This window comes from Myxocyprinus asiaticus, chromosome 35 (assembly GCF_019703515.2).
Source record: "Myxocyprinus asiaticus isolate MX2 ecotype Aquarium Trade chromosome 35, UBuf_Myxa_2, whole genome shotgun sequence".
NCBI lineage: Eukaryota > Metazoa > Chordata > Actinopteri > Cypriniformes > Catostomidae > Myxocyprinus > Myxocyprinus asiaticus.
In genome coordinates, this window is record NC_059378.1 from 13,290,834 (window position 1) to 13,305,256 (window position 14,423).

At 39.3% G+C, this 14,423-nt stretch overlaps 1 protein-coding gene across 8 annotated transcripts in view; it reads right to left on the reverse strand.

Moving 5' to 3' along the window:
- Positions 1-683: 683 nt before the first annotated feature.
- LOC127426611 (membrane-associated guanylate kinase, WW and PDZ domain-containing protein 1-like) overlaps positions 684-14,423 on the reverse strand; it is a 221,796-nt gene continuing 208,056 nt past the window's right edge. For 5 of the 8 annotated variants that reach the window (XM_051673539.1, XM_051673540.1, XM_051673537.1 and 2 more), the window contains 6 exons: positions 11,292-11,495; positions 7,962-8,055; positions 7,665-7,752; positions 6,261-6,404; positions 4,699-4,837; positions 684-2,491 (listed from right to left, as the gene is read on the reverse strand). In XM_051673539.1, the coding sequence (XP_051529499.1) occupies positions 1,350-2,491; positions 4,699-4,837; positions 6,261-6,404; positions 7,665-7,752; positions 7,962-8,055; positions 11,292-11,495 (1,811 nt within the window). In that variant the 3' untranslated portion in view covers positions 684-1,349. Of the gene's footprint in view, positions 2,492-3,365; positions 3,446-3,807; positions 4,838-6,260; positions 6,405-7,664; positions 7,753-7,961; positions 8,056-11,291; positions 11,496-14,423 lie in introns of those variants that run through there. The other 3 variants (XM_051673542.1, XM_051673538.1, XM_051673543.1) reach the window with 3 other exon arrangements.

Genomic DNA, 14,423 nt, shown 5'->3' on the forward strand with positions numbered 1-14,423 from the left:
ATTTCCAACTTTTAAATATAGCTATAAATGAAATTCTACAAGCACATTAACAAACCCTAATAATCAAGGTCTAGGTCTTCTGTTTAGTTCTCATACCACATCAGATTATAGTGTACAAAAACAAACTCAAACTGAAAGCTGAATGAAAATACATAAACATAAGGATTTTAAAAATGATAAATAGGTTTTAAAATGCTATTCCTGGGTCAATGATGCTGCTCATGCTGCCTGCATATGAATAAATTAAAAGGTATGTCATACAGATGAGGATATAGACATTCCCTTTGATCCCTAACCACCCTATCCCTTCCAGGGATGCAGAGAACGAAGTACACCTGATGCACTTCTCTTTTTATGCATTCACATCATTCTCTGAAAGGACAGCTCAGTCCTCCTATTCAACTGATAACCCTAGAGAGAAGTTCACACTGGATTCAACTTCGAGGGTAGTGCATTGAATCTCTCTTTTCCTTCACCTTTTGAACTGCCAAAAAGATAAAGTCTTTGTTCTTTCCTTCTCTTTATTTTCCAGGCATGTTGGCAAAGTGTTTGAAAAAGAATGCTGTGCAGTTTAACGGTCTCTTCCTCCCACACACATCCATCTTTAATACATTTTCTTCCTCTCCCACATATAGGAATTGAGATTTACAAGAAAGACCATCAAAATAAGTATATATATATCGTTTTTATTTTTTGCACATTATCATCATAGTTTTAATTCATTATCCCTTCATTCTTTTAAAATGATCACCTCTGAATGTACACATACTGCAAACTGTCAAAAATATACAAACGAATGCAGGCTTGTGCTATACTCTGGTCAAATGTCTACAAAACAGTGGCACTGGGGAAGAGAAAGAAAACAGAGAGAGAGAGAGAGAGAGAGAGAGAGAGAGAGAGAGAGAGAGAGAGAGAGAGAGAGAGAGAGGACATTGAAAGTGTAAAGACATGCACAGTATATGTCTGAGCACCACATTTACTGAGCTGCTCGGTGCATGAGAGGGCTCTCTGTAACAGGTTTTATAATAGGACAGAGGTCCAAAAGGCTGTCCTTTGTGAAACAAAACAAAAAAACACCAAGAATGGTACTGTTAGGCACATAATCGTTTTCTTTATACATAGTCGTCAAACTCGTTATTTATAAAAAGGGTCATAAAAGAAACAAAACCAACACTTCATGGAACGAAAAAGAAATCACTCTTCTGCTGCTGAGAGTCGTTAAGATGTTCAACCATGAGAAAACACTAGAATTCAAATTAATAATTTAGTATCCAGGGTCTATGCAGTCCTTGGATGAAGGCTTATGTGGACAGTAGAGTCTGTGTATGGTGTCTTTCTTAGCCGACCCATCAGATGCTAAGGTCTTTGGGGCTCTCTTTGTAGGTCTTCCTCCTCGGCTCAGGTACATTGTTGTTGGCTCTACTGTAATTGGATCTGAGCGTGCTATAGTAGTCAATCAGCTGGGATCCACCATCATCTTCCTCCTCATCTTGGTATGCTCTGATAGGAGACAGGTCTCTACCCAGACTCCTTGTCCTGTATGGGGCTGGAACTGGAGACTCATCTCTAGGGTATCCATCCTGACTGCCCCCACCTCTAACAGGGGAGCGACCCCTCAATAATGAATTGTAGTTCCGGAAGGCTGAATTGGAGTCGGGTGTCCGTACACGGGGCAAGATATCATTATGTGAAGCACCACGGAAAAGGGTAAGTTTGCGGTAGACTCGCTCCATAGGGGAAAGGTCTTCGAAGTAGCTGGGTGGTTCTCCAAGGGTGGGCAGGGTGTCCTCTCGATTCAGCCGGTCCAGGGCTGGCAGCCCCCCAAGCGGAATGCTATCAGAGCGGGATGGAGGCTTCGGAGGAGGAGGTTCCTTTAAGGCCACATCCAGCCCCCTGTCTAACTCACCATTGTACGGTTTATTTGAGGAACCTGCAGACCGTCTCGGGGGAGACCGGTATCTGGAGCGTTGAGGGGAGCGATAGGGTGAACTGTGTCTGCGAGGGGAAGAGTGACTGTGATGGTGTCTTTCTGGTGAGCGCCCGTGTCTCCTGCCATATCGGCTGTCCAAGGTGTTCTCGGCACTCCGAGCTCTCCGCCTCTCTGGGGAGCGGTGCCTCCGGTGGTGGCCGTTTTGTTGGCGATGATGGTGGTGGTGGTGATGGTGTGAGTCATCAGTGCTGGACCTCTTTTTGTCGCTCTTTCTCTTGTGAGGCTTCGAAGTGCCGCTGTCCTTTTTGTGACCCTTGCTCCTACTCTTCTTTTCAGGGGAGCGTTGTCTGTGGTTGGTGTGGCGGTGGTTTGACTGGTGGCCATGTTCCCTATGGCCCGACTTTTCTTGCGCCCTCTTGTCCTTATTCCGTGATGGTTTGTGAAGGTCTGGTGGATAGCTGGACTCCAATGGTGGGTGGGGTCGACTTTCGGGAGGAGCTGCATTCACTTCCGAAACAGTTTGTGCACCGGCGCTGACGCCGTTGCCGTCGTTGATGCCGCCTGTAAAATATGAGTAATTATAGGTGAACTGCATTATCACATACTGACTGATCAAGTGCCATGCTACTTGCATAACAGAAATGTGATGGATTGAAAATGTGATTGTAACATATTTTCCTTATTATACCTCCTTGGTAATTTAAAAGCTATTATTGTATTGCCTACTGAATTGAATGTGCATTTCACAGAGAAAAAGATGTTCCAATTATTCAAGCAATTATTAGAATACCATTAGTATTGATGCAGATGATGATGATACTCATCCGGTACAACGACAACCTCATGCATTGGAATGCTTTTAAAAGGCGGTTAAAATGAAAAACTTGATTGAACTCCAAAAATAAATATATGCATGGACTGGTTTGTGAAATATATCTGTATATGATTAGCAGGGACATAACAAACCTGTGGTATATATTGTTTGAACTTGCAGACAAACCTTTCTATGACTCTAAGGCGCTGCATATAGAAGTACAATTTTCAAAAAGAGCTAAATCATCTCCATTTTTGTGAGAGAAACCTCACCTGCCTTAGAGGAACAATGATTCAAAGAGTCAAAGAAGATTTACCTGTACTAGTAAATGGCTTTGGTGGGTAGCATACATGGACAAAACTTATGACAAAAAAATAAACAACACCTAGTAAGCAAAAAAAAAATTGCATTCACTGATGAAACCTTTCATTTCGTCTGTAGGGATGTCGGCAAACTTTAAATGCAAGAATAAACCAACTCATTCAGGTCACAATGTCAGGAATGGCCACAGCACTGGCAATACATTCTGTGTAAATGAACTTGCAAGGGACAGTACAGTTGAGTGGAAGCCACAGCACAGAGAACTGCCAGAGATGTGATGAAAACACGGGATCTACAAACCGTGGTCTGATTTTGGTAGAAAGCAGGCTCTCCTGTCTTTTCAGATCTCATACAAGCACCGACTTGAGGGGCAACCATCGCTAGGGGTGGAAGGAAGAGCCCAGAACAACAGAAAAAGGATAGATAAAAAAAGAAGAGAGAGAGAAGTAGAGTATTTAGATCCCTGAAACAACAGTCTTGAGAGTTATGCTCGTTTGTAATGGAAACAGTGTTTATTTCATCAATTATTCAAAGATAGAGATCCATAAAACGCCCCACCTTTGAGTGAAAAATCAACAGTAACAGAGAGATCCAGAACCACGCACGCACACACACATACAGTACACACACATACGCGCACACATCCCAACCCAGCAGCGAATCAACCCAAAGATACACACCATACACACCATATGAAGCAGTTTACATTGCAAACAGAAACAACAAAAGCAGTGAGATGTGGAAAAGAAAATGAGAAAAAAAAAAAAAAAAAAATTTAAAAACACAATGTATAAAAATGGTATAAAAATATACAACTTCACAGAGATATCATGTTGGTGCAGGAAAAGGACACATTATATCACATTCTCAACTTGACAAAATACATGAATGAACATCTTTAAATGGCCATGACCAAAAATAAAAGCATAAAAAATAACTGTGGCAAATTAGTACATGAATTTTTCCATAAATATTATGGAAATTGAAAAGGAATAAAAAACATTTAGATATTCACTGACATCATGCGGCACTGACATTATGCTCAATAAGTGAGTTGCTTTTTGTCTGAAAATGATAGCAAAGAATGTAACCTAACAATCTTTTCAATACAAAAATCGATACTGGAATGTGGAATTTATGAATCATCTGCTTAAAGTGGAGTTTGCAATGAAGCAGTTGACATGTACATCGTGCAAAAAGTTCTGTGAATATGTCGGATACAGTATTGTGAGCTTTCACTGAAATGGCTAATATCACCAGTATGCGTTTGTAGTCATAGAGTCTCTTTAAAGACCCTTCTCAGTAGCTTACATTCACCTTCAATAAATATCATAAATATGTTACAACTCACTGACAAGGTCATGCCACCTAAGAATTATGAGAAGCATGTGCCACAACCACCACCCAAAAGCAACTGGAAATCCCATATCCCAATGTCCCCAAGGCTAGCCCAGTGCACAGAGGCAGAGAGAGGGGGGCAACAGCAGAAGGTGGAAGGCCCATCACCCAGTAGGAGGTCAAAGGAAAGGGCCAGTGCGTGGAAAAGAAGATGTGGTATTGCCGACCCCCGTTGGAGAAAATCCTCAAGGGGTGAAGACAGGGGAGAACGGGATGTTCTCATAGATTGACCCACCATATTCTGGGACAGAGCCATCCCCCCTCCTTAGGACCAGGTGGACTTTTCGGCCACCGTTTTTGATCAGTTCAATGGCACGTGCGTGCTTCATGCTTTTGGTGCTTTCGCCATTGATTTCCAAAATCTCATCTCCAACCTGAGAGAAAGATGCAGAGAGAGAGACAGAGAACATAGAGAAAATAAAATTTAGCAGAAGGATACAGCTGCAACCACAACTGTGACATCCAGCAAAAACCCGCCATAAATAGAAAAAGACTAAGATAAAGAGAGAGGTAGAATTTCCTTGTTCTATTTTTCTTGTCAGCCTCTGGTTATTTTTGGCGCTTGTCCCCAGGGGAATACCATTTCCACAAAAATGGGTCTTTGGCTGACAACTCGCTCCGCTTCACAGAGTTGGTGCGCTGATATCTTCTCATCTAACTTGCAGAGCTCAACACGGTAGCTCTGAATTTAAATTTTTATTTTGTTTGCACTTCACTGACGCTAACAGACAGCTTATCACATTATATCTTATTTACTTATTGACTACTATGATATGAATGAAATTTTCTCTGATATAAGTTCCTGAGAAAGATAATGAGGAGAGCTTGGGTATAAATTTGGGCATTAGGGCTTGTTCGCAATTATCATTGTAGAATCAAAGCACAGGTCCCAGATCTGATGCATTATGGTTAGATTACTTATAGCCACGTAAAGTTGAAGTGTGCAATTTTTTTATAAATCTTTGTACAAATATACAAATTTCAAATTTTTTAACCAAAAATTTCAACTACTTGTTTAATGTGTTGAAGACCACTTTAAGGCTATGTCCACATTAATCTGGATACATTTAAAAACTGTGTTTTCGTTATCTAAACACTCTTTGTCCACTGCCATTTTCAAGCATTTTCTAAAAGTTGCTCATCCACACCGAAATGTATGTAAACTCTTAAATCCCCTTACTAAGCATGAGAAAAATTGCAGTTCCATGTATGGTCTGAAACGCAATTGTCCGTCGTCGGACAGCAATTCCGAGTAAACTTCCCGTCGCCTTTGAAGGAATGCTAGGTGAAGGTTGTACAAAGTAACATTTATCTTTAACAACGCTATCAAAGTGAATAACAGGCACAACAAAGCCGCTACAACATGGTCCGCCATCTTTATTGTTTTGGGTTGAATGGATCATATGACTGCATCACATGACAACAAATACATCATCGTTTTCAGATATCTCCGTTTTTACTGTCCACACTACATCGCAAAGACAGCGTTTTCAAATGTATCCATTTAGGAGAGCGTTTTTGAAAAGCTCAAGTTTTTACTGGACAAAAAACCCATCTCAGTGTGGATGGAATGCCAAAACGTAGTGAAAAAGATGCATTTTCAAATGGAAACATATTAGTGTAAATGTGACCTAAGCAATCCTTTTGCAGGATGACTGCCCGGAATAGTGTAAACGCTATGGCGTATTGCTTTGTTTGAGCGTCCTGACAAGCCCAGTTTGAGGTGGGTATACATGTTTGGCCAAGCAAAGGGGGACTGGTGGATCCTGATTCACATTTATGCTTAAATGTATGTACCCTCATCTTTCCGTTTCTCACAGCTGCTCCGTCCTCCGCTAGTCTCAGCACATACAGGTCCATGTTGTACTCTCGACCCCCTCTGAGGCTGAAACCAAAGCCTTTATTGTCCCTCTCCAGATCAACTGAGTAGAACTCAGCATCCTAAAACACACATACACACCAAGGTCAGAGATGAATCTATAATTGCTTATTTTTTTTAAACCAGGTTCCCATTTCAGTAGAGGAGACAAAAGCCACCTGCAGGAAAGTCACATATATTCGATAGAAGCAGAATCTGAGGAAGAGCTTGAATAATTGATCTGACTCGGAAGGTATTTTAGGATGGGAAGAGAAAGGCCAGATAGGGCTGTTGCAAGGCACCAAGAAACAAACAATACGATGATACCACCTCAGAGTCAGACTGCAGTGCGTGAGAGAACGTCTAGTGTGAAATAAGTTGCATATGTGTTGTCTTTTGCGTTTTTGCTTTTGAAAGTTCATCAAACTACTACTGTGTCATCTCTCAGAGGGCAAAAACATCAAATGTGGGAGTTAGATGGGAGTTCCTCATCTTTAAGTGAAAACGGAGGATAATGAGGATCAATGGTGGCTGGTGCTTTTCAAGTGTGGGGAAGCACAGATCATTTAATGATAGAGATTTTGTCATTTTCTTTGCTTTATTTCAATGTTGCTCTGAAAAGCTGCTACTTCTCAAACAGTGAAATTGCCTAAGAAAAAAATGATCAAGCTTAAACTGTTTTTTTTTTTCCATAATTTAAATTCGGCGCAAGATTGAATAATGAAAGCTAAAATAAATGCATTCAAGCAGACAGCAAATAATTGCATCCATATCTGATTCTCTGACCCGCTGAGCTCTCTAGGTTTGACAGCGCAGAGCTTTGACATTTCAATCACTATCAGTCACATACATCACCATTTTAATTATTGTCCATTTGCTGCAAAGTTTAGTTTGACCAATCATCAAATAGCGAAGCTGGGCTACCAGGTAGGACAAAAATATAGCCCAATGTCCAATAAACAATCAGATGCTTTTTCCAATGCAAATAGTGCTCATGAACCTCCCATAGACTCCCATTGAAACACTGCGTCCGGACTGGACCCAAAATGACGTGTTTGTCCAATATGCAACAATTTGTACTCCACTGAAATCAAATGGCCCACTATTTTTTTAATAGGACTCTATGGGGCATGCGTCCACTTCTATGACTTATTCATTTAAAAAAAGAAAAGAAAAGAGGATTACGTTACTTGAAGGAATAGCACGATGGAGATGTTTGATATTTTACACTTTAATTCACTAAAATAATGAAATACTACATTTAACATGCCATTGCTGAATTTCTGGTCAACTTTTAGTCTTGAAGTGCAGTCTTTAAGAAATCTGCACTGCTGAGGATGTACCTGATTTGAAGGTTGAGTCGGAGCTGGAGGGGGCGGAGCTTGTGGGGCTTTGAACTCAAAAGACTCCTGTTTTGGTTTGGTGTTGTTTCTGGGGAAAAAGACAGAGGAAAAACATTTAATAAATTATGAACACTGTCATACATTTTATGAAATGCTGGGGTGTGATGATTTTTCTTAAATAATAAGCAACAATGAAAATGATTATGTGAACAAAATAATTACAAAATCCTCTTTAACCTAACTAATAAAATGGTTGTGTTATGTGGGTGTTTCTGAGCACAGGTGTGTGGGGTGTACCTTGGCTCAGGTGCAGCTTGCTGTTGAGGTGTGTGTGTGGTAGTTATGGTAGCTATCTTCTCAGCGTTGGTCAGCAGTGATGCATTGGAGGACTCTGTGGAGGAACATCGGATATGATAACTTTACATTCATGAAGCACTATTATTCATAATGCATCTGCAGTGTGCTTCTGTTGAACACGGTAAAGTGTACCCTGTAGACCAAGTATCAGAGGCCCATTTTCTATACAACAAAACATTAGCACTTGTGTGCTTCGCAAGCACAATCCAGCTGGGCAGTAGGCACAATTACACATTTATCATGCTGTCCAGAACAGTGGCTGTAGCTTAAGTCTCATAAATTATAATATAGCCTAGTGAACTAAAACCATCCAAAGCCTTATCTGTCCCCATCTATGTGTAATCACAAAACACAATACACCCTTTCTGTAACATTTAAAGCAGCTTGGGTTAAAGAAATAGCTCTTTTTGTTTGGTTCATGTTTAATTTTTGGATGAAACATTCCTTTAATTGATTTTGGATCATTTGCTTTGATTACATTGGTCCAACTTGTAAGTCGGCTGTAACCAATGCAGGCTGCTGTTGCTTGTGCTCAAAGCTGCTTTAATTCCGCCCCAATGTGCAGTCACTGTGGGGAAGAGAGGGGACTTTGATGAGTGCACAGCCCGTGAATCCCAAAGTCCTAAAATATCTTTTCCCCATCACTCTGTCATCTGTAGGAACAGACTTGCCATTCCCGCTCTCCCCTCTTTCCTGCTCATGGTTTTATCTTGTTTTTTTCCCCTATTTTTTTTTCTTGGATACTCTCAGAAAGCACAACAACTGCATAAATGATAAATTATGCATAAATTAAGTGCAGAAAGAGGCACCAAAAACTACTGCAATAAATCACCATCTGACTCCAGCAAAAAAAATCTGAACATACTTAAAACAAGATACATTTACTTCAGAAGCAAAATGACAAGACATTAAATCTTGTTTTCAGAGAAATCTAACAAAATTGTGAGGTTTATGCATAAAAAAATTGCCAATGTGGTAAGAAAAATAACCTTAATTTGAAGAGAATACAGTTTATTTAAATAAGGCTTTTTGTTTAAGCATAAACCTCACTAAATGTAGAATTGTCTGAAGTATTAAGATATTAAATTTGACTTAATATCTTTTGTCATTGTGCCTGGATGAAAAAAATACTGGTAAAAAAATTATTTGCCGTGTACAGGTTTTTTTTATTTTTATTATTATGTTCATCATAAGAATGTAAACATATACGGTATTATTTATGAATTTTGGAATATATATATATTTATTTTTTAATTAGGGGGGATTTCTTTAAAATGAGACACATTTTTTGCAAATAAAGGTGAGCTTTTAAATTTTTGTGTAAAAAAAATTGCAGGCAGCAGCCAAAAAAATGCAGCAGAATTTAAGGGGTTAACCAGACGTACACATCCACATTCTGTTGATTTTGGATATTCCCATAGTGTGTCAGAATTCTCCTCCTCTCTGATTAAAGAGCATGAAGAACTCATGAAAATATCCAGTGCATTTGGCATCATGCTTTATAGTTGAGCAGAGCCTTAACTGGCAACAGCTTTCTCATTACTGTATGCTGCCTTCCCTCCAAGGGAAACACTCAACATAGAAAACAGATAGATTGAAGCTCTGTTCCAAATCCTAGTGAGCTGCTTTACTGCCTCCTGCCTACATAAGCAGTTGCATCTAAAGGGCCGTTTGGACCAAATGCATTTTTGGGCTTAAAAAACAAAAACAAAAAAACAAAACAATGCACAATGAATTTGGTACACATTTTTAAAAGTTTACATTTATTTATAAATATACACATCGTCTAAAAGCGCTCCTGTATGAGATGCTGTATGAACAGCGAGTGCAACAGTCCAGTTGGCACAATGGTTAAAAACATCCATCTAGATCATGTTTATATATATATATATATATATATATATATAAATTAAAACGCACAGATGTGTGCAATAACGCATTTGGTGTGAACCGCCCCTAACAGCCATGGAACCCCATAAGTGAGTGGCTTGAAATGCTCTACATAAGCAATTATGGAGACTCAACCTTGAGTATGAGCATAAAAAAATACATATTGTAGCACACACAAATATTGGGTAAAATACTGACATTTTTATTATACAAATTTTTATTAACACTTTGCAGTATTAAATGAATTTATTTACAATCATAATTTCTTTTGACATTTGACACCTTATTTAAGATATCTACTGTATGTTTTGAAACAGCCTTTGCGTCGGGAGCACACCTAAGGTGCCTTAAAGGGATAGTTCAACCCAAAATGAAAATTCTGGCATTATTTACTCACCCTAGTGTTGGTTTTAAACTCATATGACTGTCTTTCTTCTGTGGAACAAAAAAGGACATGTTAGACAGAATGTTAGCCTCAGTCACCATTCACTTTCATTGCATCTTTTTTCCATACTATGAAAATGAATGGTGACTGAGGCTAACATTCTGCCTAACATCACCTTTTGTGTTCCTTTGAAGAAAGAAAGCCATACAAGTTTGGAACAACATGACGGTCAATAAACGAAGACAGAATTTTCATTTCTGGGTGAACTTTTCCTGTTAAATGCAGCCTCTGAAGGCAGTTCACTAGGTTTTGGAACAGAGCGTGACATGTGCATGTATGCATTTAACATGCCTGTGGTCTTTCTTCCCTGATTTGCCTGGTTGGTGGGTCATCTGTCATTATTACAACAGCAAAATATGAAGCCATACTACCTCTAAAGCTATACGAGCTGTGATGAATAAAGAAGCCTCTGAGCATGAAGAATATTCAGTGCTGATCTCCCTGCAGGTCCCTGTTTATTATTCTTCCACTAATAATGCTGAATGTACTGTCTACATTATTACTGTGAGGCTCTCGAGAGCAGTATGCTGTGAAATCCTGCTATTACACATATTGCACACACCCACATCCACGTCCACAAATATGTTCTCATCTCAACTTTGCTGATTGAGTAAAGAGAAAGAGAAAATCTCTGTTCCAAAACCTTCGATACTTCTCAGTTTTATTCAAAATATGTTTATAATCAACATTATTTATAAACTACAATTATTGAAAAAAATAAAATTACTAATCGCCTCATCCAGCATGTTGAATACCTTAGTATTTAGCAAAAATGAGGCATCTTAGGAGGCAGCATAATATAGTTGCCTACCTTTTGGAACAGCCTTAGTGTTGTGAGTGTGCCTATGATGCCTTAAAATGCTGCATTTGTACACAGCTTACTAGGTTCTGGAACAGAGCAAAAGATAAACAGAGCCAAAGCACTTCGCACTGACCGTCTCCTGGAATGATCCGCAGCGTCACTGTGTTCCCAGCCTCTTTGATCAGGTTGACGATATCCGAGTGGGACTTATTGGTGATTGAGCAGCCATTTACAGCCAGGATCCTGTCTCCAACCTTTAGTTTCCCACAGCGGTCGGCTGGGCTTCCTTCAATGATGCGACCTATTTTATGAGGCATTGCCACACATGCATTTCCAGCTTTTGGCCAACAGCGATTGAGCATGTATGCGTTTTAATTCAAATGGATATTTTTGTTTTATATATTTTTTTGGTGGGGATGGATAAAAGGAAAAGAGACAGAGAAAGAAAGAGAGAAGAAAGAATGTATAGGAGTTAATACACCAAGCCACCAAGCCAAAGTGCCAACATTTTCATAGAATGCCCATAGACTGTGCCCTGCAAGCCAAATACACCTCAAAGAAACTTGTGAGAAACAAATGTATGTTACTTAATGGACAGCAAATGTATGGGGCGCAATAGCGAGAAAAGGCACACTGAACTTGATGAATTTGTTGATATAAAAGGCATCTGCATGCTAGATCATTTACTGTAATTATGCTGATTTAAGTTCCACAAACCACATTTCACATTATAACTTTCGAGAGTTAAATCACACAGGACTTTTTTATCAGTTTGCCTGGAAACAAACTTGTGTTTACATGGTCGGGTTTACACAATGGCTTTCGAGGATAAATGACTCTAACAGGTTAGAGTTTCATTTGAGGCACTTAGTATCAATTAAAATTGACATCCACAAGCAGAAATCCACAAGCTTCTTTGTTTTCTTAGTTATGTAAGTAAAATAGTCTTTACTTATTTTCTGAATTATACTTAAGACTCTCTACATATTTTCTGCTATTGCAGCACAATTACTGTTATAACATTTCTCCATGCTGGTTTATTATTATGGTATAGAATATTTCAGATAATCCCACCCGGAAACAGCACGTAATAACAAAACAAACAGTGACTGATTGCTTTACATGACAGTCTTTCTGACTAAGTGGGTATTTCTAGGCCAGTTTAAACTGCAATACGGCCCAGACCTTTGACTATGCTAAAAGGACTAGCACAAGACTTGCAAGCTCACAACTCGGGTAAAAATATGATTTCTTGAAAAATATTATCAAAGATTCAAAGTACTGCAAAGCACTATGACTATGTGATGTATCAGACAGCAAGAAGGCAAAGGCATTCCAGAGCTTTTTCATCCACTATAGAGGATGAAATGTCACGTTGATGTGATAAGGTTTCTGTGTCCTTACATAAACAAATGCCCTTTGCCATCAGATAAGACTGAAAAGACAATTTCCAGGCACCTTTTGGGAGACAAAAAGGGACTGCAGACAAGTTGACCTCCCGCTTCACTTGATTCCCTTCCTGACTCTCCAGAGGTAAAAGCAGAGGTGAGAACAATCATAAATTCCCTAGGACTTCCAGCAGATAGAAGTGAACCCAACTTGAAACTTGCCACAGGCAAAAGAGAAACAAAGGACAAAGGACAAATCTTCACATACATGCATACTTTTACTCCTCAAATGGACACAAAACTACATAACATCCACTCCATACTCGTTCAGACAATGGTATATACTTAATAACAACTATTTATGACACGATAGTTCACAAAAATTGACCTATTAACATATAAATGAACACACAGTTGATAGTTCAACCTTTCAGCTTCATAGTTGGACTCTTAACGTTCAACACATTGACAAGATTATTTTGAAAGTGGTTTGTAAAGTGAAAAATGCATTAGAAAAACCTTAAAGACACTTTAAGGTGTGGAACTATGCAAATGAGTTCCACACTGAGAAGGAAGGGTAGGCCACACTGTGTGTGCCACCTCTGATTTCAACAGCCAATCAGAACACTGGAACAGGAAGGGGCCAAATTGGAATCTCCTCCCTATTAAAAAGGGAATAAATGTACCCTTTCAAGGGATACACCCTGTTCTGAGTCTCCAGCCAGCGAGGTAGGAGACAGTAACAGATCGACCAAGTTCTGAGTCTCCCGTCCAGAGACACTAACTGAATACGTTACACCAGGTTCTGAGTCCCCACTCCTGCAAGAAAGGGGGCACTAACAGAATAGCACTCCATGTTCTGAGTCTCCCTCCAAGAGAGAGAGTGAAACAGATTGCCCAAGTTCTTAGTCTTCAGCCTGAGTGGTGGGAGACACCAACAGATCGTTCCACTTTCTGAGTCTCCGCTCCAGAGACAAGTTTCCTGCATCTGTGTGTTCCAGATAAAGGAACTTCTGCGCAGACATCAGGGCTTCATCTGCGTTTTCCAGACTGCAAGTACCCTCTAGGTGCTTAAAGAGATCAGCATTCCTCAAGGTTGTTTGAAACGGAATCCAGCTCCTTTCCCACTGTAACGTGGACCAGCAGAGTCATAGATGTTGCCAACACCAAACTCATCACTCAATGAAGTGGAACTTAAATATCACTATCCAGCTAATGTTCTTTAGATTGCATAACCTGTTGATTCAATATATAGCAAATAATCTTTGAGTTATTTGTTTAACTAGAATTAAGGTCTTCACCTTATGAGTTAACAGAGAAACAGCAGTTTATCTATACATGAGATAAAGGCAAACTGCTATAGCAAAATCCAACTCAACCACTTGCATCTTTCCATCCTATGCACTTTATTTTCTTTACCATTCCTAATATTCTTTAACATATCAGTACCATTTTATAGTTGTTGTTCTGCCCTATCACCACAAACTTTGGTGTCTTGAGTGAGGTCTACAACATAATTGAGATTATTGCTACAATGATGAATCATGAAAAATTGTTAATGTTTTGTTTTTGTTTAAATTTGTGTTTTGAAAAAGGTTCCTATGGAGCATGTAGTTATTGTGATCAGTCATGGTTTTGAGTAATCAAAATGCTGTAATGACACTCAGGCATGTTAGTATGACTACAAAATATTTATTCAACCTGTCATTCTTGTTATTGTCACACTGGTATAAAGTTTATTTGCTCTTTGATTGTAATACTAAGCTCGGTTTATTCTCTGAGGTCCTTGTTCTCCCTCAGCGCAGTGACTGTCACAGGAGTTCATGCGTTTCATCATTGTAGTAAACAAGTGCCAAGCACTGCTCCCTAGATTTTAT